Raw genomic sequence first — 17,668 nt, 5'->3', positions numbered from 1 at the left:
CACTTTCTTTCTTTTCTTCTTAATTTTTCCTACCCAAAAAAAGATCATCTTTCACTTGAAATCTATTTTCCTTTGTTAATGGGTATGTGTGGTTGTGAGGGGAAAATGGAAAGGAAGGATGCTATTGCATATATGTATATACATACATATATATTTACGTTCATTCATTCATTCTATCCTATCATATCTCATCTTTTTTTTGTGGGAGGGATGAATTCATGAGGTGCAAAGTCTATTCATCCTTCTTTCCTTCCTTCCCCCCCCTTTTTTTTTTCTTCTTCTTCTTTTCTTTACCATGTCACTGAGAGATTATGTGAGATATATATCTCACATAGATGGGGGAGGAGGGGGGTTTTTTTTTCTTTCGAGAAAAAATGGATAAAGAAAAATCAAATCGTTACTAATGCATATTCTTTTCTTGTCACTGTTCCCGCCCTATTCCTGCTTGGCACCCCCTCCCCCGCTTGGCATCGCGTGCCGTGCTTGGCTGGAGTAGTGGCTTGGGATCCCGGGGACTTCCGGGGGAGAAGGGGGAGAGGGAGGGAGAGAGGTGGCTGTGGAGATGGCTGTGGATGGAGTGGAAGGGGAAAGGGGGAAGTGTGGAGTGAGCTATAGTGAGCTGTGCATGTGGGTTGGAGTTGGGTGGGTAGTGGGGTATATGAGTTGAAGTAGGGTTGTTGGTGGGATTAGGTTTGTGGGAGATGGATGGGACTATGTGTGGATGGTGTGGGTGTTGTACGTAGATGTGTGTGTGTGTGTGAATTTATTTGTCTTGAAGCTAGGTTAGGTGATAGGTGAAGTGGGTTTGGGGAATGAGAATGAGCTCTTAGGAAAAGACACAAGGGGTACCGGTTCAGTTTGTGTTGTTTGGAGGGGTCGACAAAGAGAGGTCATGGCGACGATGGGTCATGCTGGCGTACAAGGGTATACCCAAGAATTACGTTTTCTTGTGAAATGATTTCCAGATTCAGTAGGTGAAGGCAGAGTACTCTCAAAATCTAGATTTTGATTCGGTTCTCGGTTGAATGCGGAGGTTCCGAAAGAATGCACATGTCTGGGTCATGGATGCGGCTGGACCGCTCGACTATATAAGCCGTACACAGCAAGAGAGTGTGTAAAATAACATCCATGTAATTCGACCCTATCTAGTAGCCAGGATGCTAAATTGGGAACATGTCCAGGCCCCTTCCTAGACGAGCGATCCCATCCCGCGTATACTTGGGTGAATGACTTGCACAACGAGACTAGAGCACCTCGGCATTACTGAATTGGTCGGCTTGGCTGTACGCTGGTATAGGAATAATTTACACAGAGGCGTTTTGGCTTGAATAATATATTGAGCTGAGAGCTGTTTGCGGGCTAGTGTGGTTCTAGGCCGGCCAACAACTTGGACGCAAGATGCAATTGAATCACCTGCTTGCTCAGTACCCGCCGGCTTTACGAAGTGTTTCAGACCAACCGAACGTAAGCTGACGTACATGTCAGCATTCAAAAACATGGGTCCAATAGTAAGCAAGCAGGTGAGGATTAGGAAGCCTTTGCCGACACACTTGTATCCTAGGGTGAGACTCGTATCGGCAACGGGCTAAGCAGATGGCGTCGTCCCCTGCGCATCCGACCTACCGGAAAAGCCGCTCCGTCGCTTAGCTGTACGCAATAGTATTGCGAGGTAGCAGAGCAGGGGGCCGGTGGCATCAAAGTTTTGTGGTCAGAAGCTAAAATGGAAAAATTCCACGGTAGGCGTGGCGACTAGAAGGTTAGTTTGTGCAATGTGAAACGCGAGAATTGGAGCTAGGTTAGGACGCGCCGAGGGTGCGCGGTCTTGACCTGTGTCCATGTTAGGACTAGACAAGATATCCGCGATAGTCGTAGCGGCACTGGGCAGAAAAAAAGGTACCGTGCATCGATATGAGGATCTGTCGACTCCAAGCTTGGAAGCTGGCATGGGAGCATGGCAAAGTCGATGATAATGTCTGGGTTACCTATAGAGATAGCATCATGGCGGAGAGTTTTGTGCTAGAGTGAGATAGCCGGTGGGGTTGCACAAGGCTGAGGCTGATTTTTAGTGCTTAGAAAAAAGTCTTGGTTGAGGAGAGCCAAGGGGAGCGATGACGGTAGTGATGGTAAACGTTTTCTCTCCTCTTGGAGACTTTGCCAATACAGTCCAAGACTGGCGCAGCAAATCTAGACGTGATTGCTTTTTGGTGACGGGAATGCGTTCTAGGGGGGCTGATAGAAGTCGCAGTGTGTGGTTAGTATAGCGGTGGCTTACAGACAGGTGGTTACGTCGAGGGAAACGAGCATGGCAGGCGCGGATGTGTCCAGACAGTGGCGACCCGCCGTACTGTGGAGGAAAGGATGGTAAATGAGGAATGGCACTGTGGGTGGGTACCGCGTACGAAGACGACGCAATACTTTATGTCACTGCATAGCGCAACGCGCGTTGAGCTACCACCCAGCAAACTAACTATAGGAAGCGGACCGAGATAGCCGAGCTGGGACCTCAGGCGTCATAGCCGGGACCAGGTTGGAGAGAGAGAGTGTGTGTGTGTGTAGTGTACGTGTGTGCGTGTATGTAGTTAGTACACGGTACACAGATGGCGTGTATCGAGACATGGGCACCATGCGGAAGGGCGGCGGCAGATGGACATGATTGTTGAGGAGTGCATGCAACTACTAAGTATATCGATAGAGGCCCTCGGCAGATGGAGATGCGAAAAGCTTGAACAAAACCAAGCCTCGATGATGTGCAAAAAATAGCACTGCTGAAACCGTAACAAGGGACCAGAGGGGAGATGGTATCGGGGGCGACGGGTGGAGGCAGGTGGGAGAAACATGGTGAAACGGGGCGTGGGTCGTTTCTGGAAAAGACGGGCGCAACTAGCGACAGGTGGGTATGGGAGGAATAAGTGGGAACGAGGAGAAGAGGGGGGTAAGTAAGTAAGTAGAGTAGTCGTGAGTGCTTGGATGAGTGTGTAAATAACTAAGTATAGGAGAGAGTGCACAATGAATGCTATGGCGTGGACATGGCATGACATGTGCTTCTGGGGGAGGCGGGCGCCGACTGCACTGACGAACGATTTTGATTCGGCGTGTGCGTGCCTGACTAAGGCATGATTGAGACGGGCGCCGGGGCGTGCAATGGGGGCGTGCCTGAGTGGGTGAATGCCTGCGTGCTTTAGCCATTGCCATTCTCGTCGTGGCCGTGGTGGTGGCGTGGCTGTGCAGCCCGCCCTGCCTGACTCGTCCCTCTGCCGCTGCCGCTGCCCACTCCTCACTCCTCCTCCGTCTAACCACTACTGTGTATGTACGCTCCTTCACCTTGCCCTTTACCCACCCAATCCACGCCACCGCACCCATCTAACAAAAGCTAGCCCTCTCACCACACCACACATCCGCCATGCCGCCGGCTGAGTCTCGCGGCATCAGACAACAGGCGCTTGGGGCCACGGCAGCGTGACAATAATACACACACACACACACACACACACACTCACTCACTCACCCGCACGCACACACACAAATCTCAGCACCATAACCCCTGCGTCCCCAGTCGCCAGCCGCCAACGGCCTCCCATGGCCCTGACGCGCGCCGCCTCATCGCTTGCGGCCAAGTCAGGGGCAGGCCGTGCAGATCGGTCGTCGTGTGTCGTTTCGGGACCAACTGGGGCCATGCACCCAATCCACTCCATTCTCCGGCCTGGCCAATCACCGCCCTTCCCTTCAGTCATGGCCCACGAATACGACGAACCCACCCTCCCTCGAGCGCCTGGCGTCCAAATGGGCCACCAACAGCTGGGTCCCTCGCCCTTTTAAGCATGGACTAAAAACAAGACTGCCTCGATATATCATGCTGCCACACGCCCGCCCCTTGTCCACCCTTCACGCCGCCTCTCTGATTCCTCGTTGTTTCCGACGTCGAGGTTTCTGCCCAGCAACTTCCTTTTTTCCCTTTGACCTGTTGGCTTCGCTTCCAATCGGTCGTTACGCTCATTAGCTTCATCCATTTTAATTCCTGCTCCCGTTTCTTCGCCTCCCCGGGAAACCAGTCCCTCGTTCTGGCCCCTCGGCCCTTCCCGTCGTTTACGTATAAGCACTCAAAAAAGCATCCTCTTCTCTTCACCATGGCCAACTTCAGCAAGCCCATCGGCATGATGTCCATGGTCTTTGCCTTCTTGTCGCTTCTCCAGTTCACTGTTGCGCTCCAGCATGGCGCCCATCATAACCATGCTGCTTTCGCCGGCCACTCTTCCGAGGACCTTGTCAAGCGTCACCTCCAGGAGATTGAGGGAGAGCTTCAAAAGCGCCAGTCCGGGGGCCCCATTCCCATCAAGGGTGTCTGCAGCAACGGCTATGCTTCCAATGGAGACTGCAATGGCGGAAGCTCTGCTGCTGCCCGTCTCGAAATCCGTGACCTGGCCCGCGACGCCGATGCCTGGAACCTGTTCATCCTCGGTATGGAGAGATTCATGGCAAAGGACAAGCGTGACGTCCTCTCCTACTACCAGGTCTCCGGTGTTCACGGCCGTCCCTTTGTCAGCTGGAACAACTTCCCTTCTCCTCTGGTCAACAACGCCGGTTTCTGCCCCCACGGCATGACCCTCTTTGGTTCATGGCACAGGCCCTACCTTGCTGCTTACGAGGTACGTCTTCTTCACTGCTAGTCTAACTTTCCACAACTAACACCTTGCCTACAGCAAGCTTGGTACCTGTGCGTCCTCGAAGTGATTCAGGAGTTCCCTTCCAGCCAGCAGGGCCGTCTTCGCCAAATCGCCTCTACTCTGCGTATGCCTTTCTTCGACTACGCCCGTGACCCAGGCAACAACGCCCCTGCTGTTCCGACCCTTATCCGGGACCAGACCGTCACTGTCAACAAGCCTCAAGGTTCCGTTAGGATTGCCAACCCTCTCTACAGCTACTCCTTCGGCAGCTCGCTTCCCTCTGAGATGGGTGGAGGCCCATGGAACAGCTTCCCTGTCACGCTTCGCCGCCCTGTCGCCAACCCTACTCGTAGCAACAACAACGAGATGAACGCTCGTTATGCCTCTGCTCGTCTCTCGATTCGTGACCGTATCTTTGCTCTCTTCTCCAGCAAGCCCAACTGGGGCGCTGCCAGCACCGCTGCTATTGGTGTCCGTACTGCCCTGAGCGGTGGCGGCGTCGACAGCATTGAGTCTGTCCACGATCTTATCCACAGCATTTCTGGCGGTGAGAGTGGTGGCCACATGGCCTACCTCGATGTCGCTGCTTTCGACCCTCTCTTCTGGCTCCACCACACCAACATTGATCGTCTTCTCGCTATGCTCCAGATCATCAGCCCCAACACCTACGTCGCCAACGGTAACGTCGTGCGCCCCATGGCCCAGTGGAACCAGGGCGAGCCCAAGAACGCGTACACTCCCCTGAAGCCCTTCACCAAGGACGCTGCCGGCAACTACTACACCTCGCAAGACGTCTACGAGACCCGCACTCTTGGATACTTCTACCCCGACACCAGCTCCAACTCTTACGACCAGGTTGTCCGTTCCATCAACTCGCTCTACGCTGCAAACGGCCGATCTATGAGCAAGCGTGATAGCGATGTTTCTGAGACTGGCCAGTACCTTGGCCGTCCCATCAAGGAAGGAGAGTACCACACCATCCTTTCCGTCACCGCCGACAAGTACGCGCTTGAGGGATCCTACGTTGTTCACTGCTTCGTTGGAAAGCCTGGCAACAACTCGACCGCCAACTCGACTGCTCCTTACCCCATCAAGGCCAACTCGACCCTCTCTGCTAGCATCTCTCTTGGCACTGCTGGCGTTTCCGTCGGCATCTCTATTGGTGGCGATGATAGCGACGATAGTGATGATAGCGAGGAAGGCGAGGCTGCTTACGACCCATCCACCGACTACACTCAAGCATCCAACTATGTTGGTTCCTATGGTATTATCGGCGGCATGATGGCTGGTGGCTCCAACTCTTCTCAACCCGTCATGACCGAAGGATCTGTCCCCTTGACCACCTGTCTGCAGGGCAAGCTAGCTTCCGGCGAACTTGAGTCTCTCACTCCCGAGCACATCGAGGCTTACCTCAAGGATAACCTCTACTACAAGGTTGTCGGTGTCAACGGCGAGCTCGACCCTGACACCCTCCCCAACTTCCACATCAGCGTCAAGTGCAACAAGGCCAAGCCTGCCGCGTCTGAGAACGAGCTTCCTGACTTGAGCGCTCCTTACACTGTCCTTCCCAAGGCTACTGAGCACCTCCCTGCTGGCAAGCCCTTCACCTACACTCCCACTCCTCTTGATATCCCCGTCATCAGCGAGCCAGGATACACCCAGCCTACCGCACCTGGATACGAGTCTCCCAATGCCCCTGGCAACAAGCCTACCGCACCTGGATCCAGCCACCCCAGCTACCCCAGCTACGGTGGTTCCAACCCAACCCTGCCATGGCAAGAGCCTGGCTACTGCTACAGCAAACAGACCATTGAGTATGTTGATGAAGCAGGCAACTTCCTGTACTCACAGATGGTCTCTGGCCACTAAATGGTTGGATGCGGGTTCGATACTCTGAGGGAAGGAATTGTATCAATACAGAATCAAGACGTTGGGCGTGCGTGTGAATGAAGGGTTGTTTGCATTATTTCTCTTACTCTACATAATACCTTTTGAATGTGTATCGCCGCAACGAAAGATTTAAATCTTGCTTTCTTTCATTTGTATAAATTATCATTGATATCCACAAGGCTGTTTGGTTTTGTTGTCGCATTGTTCATGGTTGGTAGGATAACGCTATACCATTGCACGGCGTTATGTCGCAATTCAATCGCTTTTTCTTAAAAAAAAACACACACACACTCGCAGTTGTCGTTTGTTTTGTGAGTGATGATCCCTGTCGAGAGTGAGAGTCTATTCTACCTGTGTAGTCCATCAATGAACTCTCTGCAACCCAAGACGGTCCCGATTGGCTGGCCACATGGAGTGGCTACTAGCGCAGTTCTGCCAGGCACTCGGCGCGAGCACCACATCACGGCAGTATCTCTCATCCTGCCCTTTGGCCATCTTTAGGGCCCCCTCGTCAGGCACTGCAAGGTAGGTCCTACTTACACCATCAACGTCATTGTGTGGGTGTGCACATCTTTCTCCCTCAACATGGCCCCGACGTACTACTCGCTCTGCTCATATAGCATCGTACGATGCGACTGGCGCAACCAGCTCGATTGGATTTGATTTTCTCACCTCCTCCCACAATGCTAATTGCGCACGACAGGGAGCTCCCACGGCCCTCACCCTCCACCCCGCTCGCCCGCCATGCCTGCGATGCTGGATGACCCCAGCGCACCAGTGGTGTACCGCACCTCGGGCGACATACCCTATCCTCCACCAGGCAGCCCTCTGCCCGTAGGCATTGCGCCATGTCAAGTCATTCTGCGCGACCGTGTTACGACTGCGACAATCATACCTTTTTCTGCGCCCAACCAAGTGCCACTCACACTACTCGCATACCTATGCGATCAGCTTGGCCGTGAAATTGAAAAAGGCGACACGTACCCCATGGTCGAACCATTGCCCCTCGAAAGCTTTGGCCCGTACTGGTTCGGGGTCTTCGGTGCTATTATGCTCTTGGGCGAAATTCAGGACGGCCGTCAGCTCCACGAAATGGCCCGCAGAGGATGCGATTGGGAACGGGAATGTCTCGGAAGCTTCTACATCAAGCCAAACTACCCGGGCCGGTCGAGCCATGTCTGCAACGGCGGTTTTCTTGTTACAGATGCGTCGCGAAATCGTGGTGTCGGTCGTCTGATGGGTGAGACGTATCTAGACTGGGCCCCGAAGTTGGTATGTTTTGTGCAATTGCGCCGTCTGGATGCTGCGCTAACAACCATAGGGCTACACCTATTCTGTCTTCAATCTTGTTTACGAGACCAACGTCGCCTCTTGTCGCATATGGGATGCCCTTGGCTTCAAGCGCATCGGTCGTGTAAAGGGGTGTGGCAATCTTAAATCGTATCCTGGTGAGCTCGTCGACGCCATCATCTATGGGCGAGATCTGGGTCAAGACGATGAGTTTGTGTCAGAAGAGCGGTTTGACAAGATACGTTTCTATCTCAAAAATGGGAAATACCCCAATGGCGCCGATCGAGCGGAGAAGAGCCGCCTACGTAGTGCAGCGACCCACTACAAGCTGACGCCGGCTAATGACGATGAACCGGAGAAACTGTGGCTCAAAGGCAAGGAGGTTATTGCCGATCCGAAGCAGCAGTATGAGATTGCCCAGGAAATACATCATAAGCAGCACGGCGGAATTAACAAGACGACTGCAGCCATTGCTGAGCTTTATCATTGGGTCCGCATCAAGGAGACTGTTAGTCAGGTCATCAGGAACTGCCCCGAATGTAGCGAGATGAATAAAGGCTTATCAGCCATGCGACAAGGTCAGAATCAGGCACGCGCAGAAGCACGATCAGTATCTACTTTTAGTACTGTCCAAGGGACGATTACGCCCACACCACCGACTATCTTTTCTCCTTCTCAGCCTCCTCCTCCTCTTGCTCCACCTGGTCCTGACTCGCCTTCTACTCAGATACCACTTGCAAGCCCGCAACACCCTGCTCATGTATATCAGCAATTTGCTCAGCAGCAGCAGCAGCAACAGCAACAGCAACAGCAACAGAATACGTTTGACATGCCAGTTGATCCTGCCTTGATGCAGGATGTTCAGCCCACGGGTAAACTAGCGGATCTTCCCCCTTCGCCTTTTCTCGCTGCTCAGCCAAAGGGTGTATCGCGTGGGGGGATGAATGAGGAATCACGGTTAAGAGGGGATGGGATGGGATTGGATGATAGGGCAGCGATGGCGGGGGAGGAGATGCGGCGGCGGCTGAATAGAGCGAATGGGTATAAGTGAATTGTGGTGGTGGCGGTGGCAGGGGGAGCGAGGAATATTTCTCGCAGTGCTTGTTTATACTAGATATCATGACGCACATGTGATGAATAATAGGGGGGAGATATAGACGGGTAGGGGTATCTGTGAAAAAAAAATCTCGTAAGACGGGGGGGATATAGTGCCATGTCGACACGCCATTACTTTTCCTCCTTCATTTATTGTCGAGCAAGATGCTAGACTATCTGTGACTGTTGACATGAACTTGGATAAATTTAATCAGTATGCAATACGAAACCCCACGGGTAGTACTAATCAGGGTATCTAGTAAAACGACTTTATTTATTTATTTTCATTTGGATTCAGTTGAAGCTATCTACCCCATATCCTATCATGCCCTCCCCCCTCCGTCTTTTTCTCTTTCCTATCCATTTCCCATTGCAACCAAACCCCCATCCTTTCTTTCCCTCGCACGTGATGTTACTCAACTCAACTCACCCCTCAAACAAGCCCCACTCCCTAATCGCAAAACTCTCCAGCACCTTCTCCTTGATCCCTTTCGCTTCCGTCATAAGCTGTGTGTCGCTGCTTGGCGAAGCTGCAGGCGTGTATTCGCCTGGGTAGTGGGGGGAGTTTATTGTTATCATAATCTTTATGCATTATATCAGTTGAGTTACTTTTACGAGGATGTGATGGAGGAAAGAAAAAAAGGGGGAAAAAAAAAGGGGGGGGGGAAGACACTTACGTCTGTGCCTTGCTCTTTCAGTCGTACAAGGATAAGCTGGATAAATGTGTACTCTGGTGTTTTGCGGGGTGGTGCTCCTGCGGGGGCCGGAGGGGGAGTTTGGATGAAGGTCAAGGTTAGGATTGGTGTTTCTGGCCTTGTATATCATTTGATTAGCCTTCTATTTTTTTTTTCTCTTCCTATCGTTTTACCCCTTTGTCTTGAATTTGAACCGTAGAAATAAGACAAAGAACAAGGATTGGGAAATGAGGAAGACTTACAAATGCTGCATAATAGCACCCCCCTGCGCAACCATTGTCGTAGCATCCCCCGTGCCATCCACCAAATCAGCAAAATGATACTGCAGGGCCTCTTCGTCGGATGGCTTGTCGACGTACTCGAGGATTTCGAGGACGATGCTGGTGTAGCCTGTGTTGTGCAGGTAGACTTCTTGGTGTGAGGGGATTTGGCGGATTAGGCTTTGGGTGTTGTTAGTTTAGGGCAAAGGATGGAAGGGGGGAAATTTACGAGGCGTCGGAGTAGTCGGAAGGTAGGTCGACGGTTATTGCGCCGCCATAGAGGGGGGTGGCTTTGAAGTTCATTGTCGATGGTGATGGAGCAGTTTTCTAGATGACTCTTCTTTTTCTAAATTGTTTTCCCCTCAGGACGGGACTTTGCAATATGATGAGACGAATTCAAAGTCTCCTTGCTGGAAAGATCTGGCGTTGGAGTTGTGGATACAGCGTTGTAAGGTTTAGCTTTTTATGTCAAGGGTTTGGTGTTGGTTGGTGGTGGTGGTGGGAGCACAAGGCTGCTTTAGGTAACTAACCAGGCAGCTTTCAGGCACCACGCCAACATGGATGCCTACCTGCCTACAGCCGACGCAGGGACTGCCTGGCCGTGGCGTCTTCACTGACGATGGGCTTAATCATTGAGTTGCACGGTTTTAGCTTAGGTATGGTGGGACGGAAACCATGGAAAAATTTATTAAGACATGTGATTTCGCGTTTTGCAGAAACAAAATTTAACAAGTCAAACTTTCACGTGCACTACCAGTACAGTCGGTCGCGATCACAAACACAAGTGCCAAACTTTGCGTGTTATTGAAACCTGGGGTATCGTGTAAACTTTTGACCCCTCTATATTCCATTTCCCAATTTTGAACGCCATGCAATGCATCCCATCTCCCTGGTATGGTAGCGTTTTATCGCTAGTATACCACCTGTACCACCTGTACCACCACCACCACCACCTGTATCCTTCAATTTCATCTGTTTCGACGGCGAGCCAGACATGACTATGCTCAAGCGGATGCGACCTGGTCGACCTCCATGGGCGCTGCTGGAGCGGCGGTGCGGGTTCCGTTGTTGGTGGTGAGGCCAATGGCAGCCTCTGCTTCTTTTTGCGAATATGGTTCTTCGCGCAATTGCTTGACCCTGGGGCTTGTCAGTGTCTATAGTGAACATGTTGAGCAAAGCGTCTCACCTCCGCTTATGCACCTTGCCCTTCTGATGCGCAGCGAGGTTGGCGTCGCTCTCAAAAAACTTTGCGCATTCGGTGCAGTAGTACTGGCCCAGGCCGGGCAGGTCCTCTACGGGCTTCTCATTCTTGAAGGCGGCGAGGTGCTTCTCGTCGCGCAGGTCGGCGTGGATCTGGTCGAGGTCGCGGGTATGGCGGCGCGTCTTTTTCTTCGAGTCCTGTCCGCGTATGGCTGGCATGGTGTCTGTGGTATAGTGTGTGCAGTGCAGTGCTGTGCTTATCCGCGGCCGTTGGTTATCCGCGAGGGAATGGGTGTCGGCTATGGGCAAAGTTCGCAGTGTGGGGGCTGAGGCGGCCGCGAGGACCGTGCACGAGTCTGCAGGTCAGAAAGTCCTTTGGCGCTATGCCGGATGCGGGGCAGGCAAATGCTACAGTTGCGCCAGACGCCAAATTTGCTGCGTGTGCGTGTGCAGGCCTGGGGTTGAGACTGTTGGCCCGGAAATGTCGCGCTCCACCATGTGCACGCCTCCGTGCCCGTCGCCTCAGGTGGTGTTATCACAAGACGCCAATCAGCGACTTGAGAGTTGGGCGCGGGGTCACTTTGCTGGCGCCGGATATGACGTCGGAATGAACGCCCAGAGCTCCTCGCAGCTCGCCGCTCGCCCTCTCCCGCATGCCCTCACCCTGTCGTTGCCATTGCTGCCGCCGCCGCACAAAGGGACCCAATAAATCATCTCGCCGCGCACAAGACTACACCTAGAGTGCACAGTAGAGGCTCCGCGCTCCATAATTCTCTCCTCATCCTCTCCACCATCCTTGCACGTGAAACGGCCCAGCGGGAAAGCAGCTGCCGTCCTGTTTTTGCTCTGGCGCCGAGGTATTCCGCACCCAGCTGGGGCTAAACGAGCCAATCGCACTGCTCGTGATCGCTATTAGTTATCGCCCAACTTGCGGCAGCTTTCTGGCCTTCTTTTCCTCCGCTCCCTCCATCATTCTTCCCTCCACACCCTCCTCTGCAACCTTCACCATGCAGAAGTTCTCGAGGCTCGGCCGTATGGGCCAGAGCCTTGCTTCGCGCAGGCAATTGGCCACCGTCAGCGATGCTGCCCTCTCCCGCAAGGTCGAGATGACCAATTGGGAAAAGGGCCACTACATCAACTACCAGAAGATGAGCGAGAACCTGGGCATTGTCCGCTCTCGTCTCAACCGCCCCCTCACCTTTGCCGAGAAGATTCTCTACTCGCACTTGGACGACCCTCACGGTCAAGACATTGAGCGTGGTGTCAGCTACCTCAAGCTCCGCCCCGACCGTGTGGCCTGCCAGGATGCCACTGCCCAGATGGCCATCCTCCAGTTCATGTCGGCTGGAATGCCCTCCGTTGCTACCCCTACCACGGTCCACTGCGACCATCTCATCGAGGCCCAGGTCGGTGGCGAGAAGGATTTGGCCCGCGCCAACGAGATCAACAAGGAGGTCTACAACTTCTTGTCCACCTCTTGCGCAAAGTACAACATTGGTTTCTGGAAGCCCGGCTCTGGTATCATCCACCAGATTGTGCTCGAGAACTACGCTTTCCCTGGTGCTCTCCTCATCGGTACTGACTCTCACACTCCCAACGCTGGTGGTCTCGGTATGGCCGCTATTGGTGTTGGTGGTGCTGACGCTGTCGACGTCATGGCTGGCCTTCCCTGGGAACTCAAGGCTCCCAAGGTCATTGGTGTCAAGCTGACTGGCAAGCTCTCTGGCTGGACTGCTCCCAAGGGTACGTACTCGCAATGCTTTACTGCAAGTGGGGGAAGGGGGGGGGGGGTTAAACACGCGCTAACGTCAACCCACAGACATTATCCTCAAGGTTGCCGGTATCCTGACTGTCAAGGGTGGAACTGGTGCCATTGTCGAATACCACGGACCCGGTACCGAGAGCCTGTCGTGCACTGGCATGGCTACCATCTGTAACATGGGTGCCGAGATTGGTGCTACCACCTCCGTCTTCCCCTTCAACGACCGCATGTACGACTACCTCGCCGCTACCAAGCGCAGCCAAATTGGTGACTTTGCCCGTGACTACGCCAAGGAGCTCCGCGAGGATGAGGGTGCCGAGTACGACCAGCTCATCGAGATCAACCTTTCCGAGCTCGAGCCTCACATCAACGGTCCCTTCACACCCGATCTAGCTACACCCATCAGCAAGTTCAAGGAGGCTGTCGAGGCCAACAAGTGGCCCGAAGAGCTCAAGGTTGGTCTCATTGGTTCTTGCACCAACTCTTCGTACGAGGACATGACCCGCGCTGCCTCCATCGCCGAGGACGCCATGTCCCACGGCCTCAAGGCCAAGTCTCTCTTCACTGTCACCCCTGGTTCCGAGCAGATTCGCGCCACCATTGAGCGCGATGGTCAGCTCAAGACCTTTGAGGAGTTTGGCGGTATGGTTCTCGCCAACGCTTGCGGTCCTTGCATTGGTCAGGTAAAGTTGCTCACTTTTATTTCCATTATACGACATGTACTAACCCTTACCATAGTGGGACCGTAAGGACGTCAAGAAGGGTATGTACTACACCCCTACATGATATACTGCACATCTGCTAACTTGCCTTAGGCGAGGCCAACTCCATCATTTCTTCGTACAACCGCAACTTCACTGGTCGTAACGACGCCAACCCCGCCACGCACTCTTTCGTCACCTCCCCTGACCTCGTTGTCGCCATGACCATTGCTGGAACTTTGAAATTTAACCCCCTGACCGATTCTCTGAAGGGAGCTGACGGCAAGGAGTTCAAGCTCAAGGAGCCCACCGGCTTGGGTCTTCCCACCAGCGGTTATGACCCTGGCCGGGACACCTACCAGGCTCCCCCCGAGGACCGTGCTTCCGTCCAGGTTGCCGTCTCTCCCACTTCTGACCGTCTCCAGCTTCTTTCTCCCTTCTCGGCTTGGGACGGAAAGGATGCCAAGAACCTCCCCATTCTCATCAAGTGCCAGGGCAAGACCACCACTGACCACATCTCCATGGCTGGTCCCTGGTTGAAGTACCGTGGACACTTGGACAACATCTCCAACAACATGTTGATTGGTGCCATCAACGCTGAGAACGGCGAGGCCAACAAGGTCAAGAACGCCCTCACCGGCGAGTACGGCGCGGTCCCCGATGTTGCTCGTGACTACAAGAAGAATGGCATCCCATGGGTTGTCATTGGTGACTGGAACTACGGCGAGGGTTCTTCCCGTGAGCACGCTGCGCTTGAGCCCAGGCACTTGGGTGGTGCCGCCATCATTACCCGCTCTTTCGCTCGTATCCACGAGACCAACTTGAAGAAGCAGGGTATGCTTCCTCTTACCTTCTCGGACCCTGCCGACTATGACAAGATTGGCCCCAACGACCGTGTTGACCTGGCCTCCACCGAGCTCGCCCCTGGCAAGCCCCTCACCATGACCGTCCACCCTGCTGATGGCGGCAAGCCTTTCGAGGTCAAGCTCTCTCACACCTTCAACGAGGGCCAGATTGAGTGGTTCAAGAACGGCAGCGCTCTTAACACCATGGCCAAGAACAGCAAGCAGTAAATGCTCCGATGAAAATCAGGATCCACCACAAAATCACCACTGGGGATGTAAATACAGCAGGACGGAACAACCCGCCAAAGCAAAGCGAGCGGGGTAGGAGAAGTCCGCCTCTGAAGAAGATGGATAACCATGAGAGGGCTGAACGACTTCACGAATGGCCACATTGGGAGCTTTCGTTGTCGGATTACTTGGCTCAATGAGGATAGGTTTACTTGTACTTGTGACGGTTAGCATGCAATGTATGAATGATTTTTTGTTGTTACAACTGGTGTATGCAATTGTGATTTTTAGTTGACACTACAAAAGTATCTGGTCATTTCATCAACTGTAGCAAAGTGCTGCAACCGGGAGCGAACGTGGGCTGGTGAGTGCTGTTGTCTCTGAACATCCATTTCAGCCCTTTCTGGGTCTGTGCAGCAAACGGGGTCTGACGGCTGCGGCGTCCGTGTTCCCCGCTAGTCGCCGGGACAACGGGCAATGACAAACACTGTCGACAAGAGTTCCAACGGCCGACCACCCATGCGACAACAACATTCTTGAGCCAATTGCAAACACAGCGCTTTGGATATCTCTACCAGTATTGGCCACCTGACTACCACAGACATGGCACGCCTACGCAAACCCAGTCCAAATGAACCCACCATCTTTATGCCTCCAGCTGAGGCGAGCGCGACACGAATGAGTCCCCGGAAGGCTACTCTGAGGTACGCCTCATTCGAGGAAGATGATAGCTCGATACTCGTACCAAAAGCATCAAAGCGCGCATTGCGCGATGCCAGCCTGTCGCAAGATATCGAAAATTCATTTCACACAGCAAAATCAACCCTACCCAAAGACATACTGTCCCCGCGCAAGCAACGAGTCCTGCGACCAGTAGAGAGCAACAGCCGTCTGCTTCGCAAGCTGAGTGACGAGAGCTTAGCGAGTCCGGAAAGAAAGCAAAGAGAGCGGAGAGAGCGCAGTGGCACAATGGATACAGACTTGGAGAAGAGGAACCGACTACGGTATGCCACAAGCCTGGCGAGGAGCGTGGTGAATAAACAAGGACAGAAGAGCAGGATTGATGTTCTTGGCGAGGCAGAAGTCCAGCAAGCTGCTCGGCGGCCAGGGAGCAAGAGCCCCTTGAAGAAAGCAGAGGAGTTGGAAGCCGAAGCCGAAGAGGCAGAAGAAGAGGCCGAGACCAGCATTCTGTGCGGCGAGGAGGACGTTGAAATGCAAGAAGAGGTCGCTGAACCAGTTATCGAAATCAGCGATGACGACCATGACGATGATGAAGACGAAGAACCCGTCATGACAGCTCAAACTAGACGGCGACAACCCCAGACCAGACGGGTAGTCTCAGATAGCGAAGACGATGAAAGCGAGGCCAGCTCTCCACGACCAGTCAATGAGTTTCGTTCGCCAACTTTCAAGATCCCAAGCCTGAAACCAGTTACTGTACCTACCCAACAACCAGCTGACCTGGTCTCTATGCGACCCCCACATCGCAAAGGACACAGCACGATATCGAATTGGGCGCAAGACGTCATTGATATGACAGACTCACCTGAGGCGCCGGATTCTTTCATCCTCCAACAACCCACCCACGCGCGGTCAAGCTCCTTCGCAGCAGGATCCCGTCCCACCAGTTCTGCCTCGAACGGGGCCTTTGCAATCCTTACCTATTCGCCAACACCTACCAAGAAGCGTTCACCTTGCAAAGCCCCACCTATTGAACGTCCAGGAACACCATCCCTAGCGCCTGCGAGCCCTTCCAAACTCGTCTCTCCTTCGAAGAAGAAGCTCGCTATTCCCAAAGCTGCTGATCTGGACGGAAGACCCAGTCTCGATGCATTCTGGAACCCTGCAGCAGTCAATGAGTGGAACGATCACCACTCACCAGCCAAGGCAATTGTTTCGCCCAAGAAGCAGAAATGGCGAGAAGATATTGTGAAGATGATGGAGGGGGTTGCTCTGGATGACAGCAGCGACGAAAGCTACGAGAGCCCCATCGAAAGTCCTAAGAAGAAGCCTGCCAAACGTAGCACAGCCAAGTCAAAGATGCCCGAGGCCGAAGCACCGCCGACTGTAAAGCAAATTCGTGAACAGCGCAAGGCGTTTTCCGAGATGAAGCATAGTATTGCAGAGGCGTTCTTGGTAGAACTCGACACCACCATCGCTTCAGGTCGTATCCAGGAACTGTCAAAGTCTACAGGCGGCATAAAGCTAGTCTGGTCCAAGACACTCAAGACAACAGCCGGCCGAGCGAATTGGCGTAGAGAGCAGATTCGCATCCAAACCGGCCCGCTATCGACAGACACTCACACCGAGATCCGACACCACTGCTCAATCGAGCTTGCAGAGAAGGTCATTGACGATGAAGAACGTCTCTACAACGTACTAGCACACGAATTTTGCCATTTGACCACCTTCATGATTAGCGAAGTGCGCAACAATCCTCATGGAGCAGAGTTCAAGTCGTGGGGTCGCAAGGCAACCGCCACATTTGGGGCAAGCAAGGGCGTAGAAGTTACGACCAAGCACTCGTACCAGATCGAATACAAGTACGTCTGGGAGTGCATTGCGTGTGGCTACGAGTTCAAGCGCCACTCAAAGTCTGTAGACCCAACGCGTCACTCGTGCGGAAAGTGCAAGGGAAGGCTTGCGCAGACAAAACCTAAGCCTCGTGGTGCTGGCGCTGGTGCAGCAGCTACAGGCCAAGACGGCAAGAGGGAGAAGAGCGAATACCAGGTCTTTGTCAAGGCAAACTTTGCAAGGGTCAAAAAGGAGCTGGAGGCCGAAGGTAAGGATACGCAAATGGGCAAGGTCATGGAAGCTGTAGCGAAGGAGTATAGGGAGAGGAAAGGCACGAAAGCGAAGGAAGAGGTTGGTGAACTCGAGGCGAAGCTTGATGAGTTGAAGATTTAGATGACGAGTTAACGAACCTTTCTGATTCTTGATGTCGAATGATTATTAATACGATACTCGTAACGTTAAGGATCAGTCATCCGGCCAGATCAGTCATCCGGCCACCCCACCCAACTTGACCCAACGCTCTACAC

General features: G+C 53.3%; 6 protein-coding genes across 6 annotated transcripts; 4 read left to right on the top strand and 2 right to left on the bottom strand.

Moving 5' to 3' along the window:
- Positions 1-4,124: 4,124 nt before the first annotated feature.
- On the top strand, positions 4,125-6,530 carry COCMIDRAFT_105359 (uncharacterized protein; the record flags this gene model as incomplete). The annotated part of the gene is made up of 2 exons (XM_007693547.1): positions 4,125-4,643; positions 4,698-6,530. 2 exons carry the CDS (start codon positions 4,125-4,127, stop codon positions 6,528-6,530), a joined length of 2,352 nt encoding a protein of 783 aa, XP_007691737.1.
- A 765-nt stretch (positions 6,531-7,295) lies between these two features.
- COCMIDRAFT_8581 (uncharacterized protein) lies at positions 7,296-8,892 on the top strand (the record flags this gene model as incomplete). The annotated part of the gene is made up of 2 exons (XM_007693537.1): positions 7,296-7,823; positions 7,873-8,892. 2 exons carry the CDS (start codon positions 7,296-7,298, stop codon positions 8,890-8,892), a joined length of 1,548 nt encoding a protein of 515 aa, XP_007691727.1.
- A 470-nt stretch (positions 8,893-9,362) lies between these two features.
- On the bottom strand, positions 9,363-10,194 carry COCMIDRAFT_105336 (uncharacterized protein; the record flags this gene model as incomplete). The annotated part of the gene is made up of 4 exons (XM_007693546.1): positions 9,363-9,518; positions 9,614-9,749; positions 9,874-10,071; positions 10,121-10,194. 4 exons carry the CDS (start codon positions 10,192-10,194, stop codon positions 9,363-9,365), a joined length of 564 nt encoding a protein of 187 aa, XP_007691736.1.
- A 701-nt stretch (positions 10,195-10,895) lies between these two features.
- COCMIDRAFT_40113 (uncharacterized protein) lies at positions 10,896-11,310 on the bottom strand (the record flags this gene model as incomplete). Its single annotated transcript, XM_007693543.1, has 2 exons — positions 10,896-11,028; positions 11,078-11,310. The coding sequence occupies 2 exons, from the start codon at positions 11,308-11,310 to the stop codon at positions 10,896-10,898; spliced, it is 366 nt and encodes a 121-aa protein (XP_007691733.1).
- Positions 11,311-12,098: 788 nt separating this feature from the next.
- Positions 12,099-14,627, top strand: COCMIDRAFT_105371 (uncharacterized protein; the record flags this gene model as incomplete). The annotated part of the gene is made up of 4 exons (XM_007693545.1): positions 12,099-12,834; positions 12,911-13,536; positions 13,592-13,616; positions 13,669-14,627. The coding sequence occupies 4 exons, from the start codon at positions 12,099-12,101 to the stop codon at positions 14,625-14,627; spliced, it is 2,346 nt and encodes a 781-aa protein (XP_007691735.1).
- Positions 14,628-15,230: 603 nt separating this feature from the next.
- COCMIDRAFT_40110 (uncharacterized protein) lies at positions 15,231-17,534 on the top strand (the record flags this gene model as incomplete). Its single annotated transcript, XM_007693542.1, has 1 exon — positions 15,231-17,534. One exon carries the CDS (start codon positions 15,231-15,233, stop codon positions 17,532-17,534), a length of 2,304 nt encoding a protein of 767 aa, XP_007691732.1.
- Between the last annotated feature and the right edge of the window lie 134 nt (positions 17,535-17,668).

The sequence above is a fragment of the Bipolaris oryzae genome (genome assembly GCF_000523455.1).
Source record: "Bipolaris oryzae ATCC 44560 unplaced genomic scaffold scaffold_170, whole genome shotgun sequence".
Classification (NCBI taxonomy): domain Eukaryota; kingdom Fungi; phylum Ascomycota; class Dothideomycetes; order Pleosporales; family Pleosporaceae; genus Bipolaris; species Bipolaris oryzae.
Note: the sequence above shows the minus strand (reverse complement) of the source record. Positions and strands in the feature narration are given on the sequence as shown.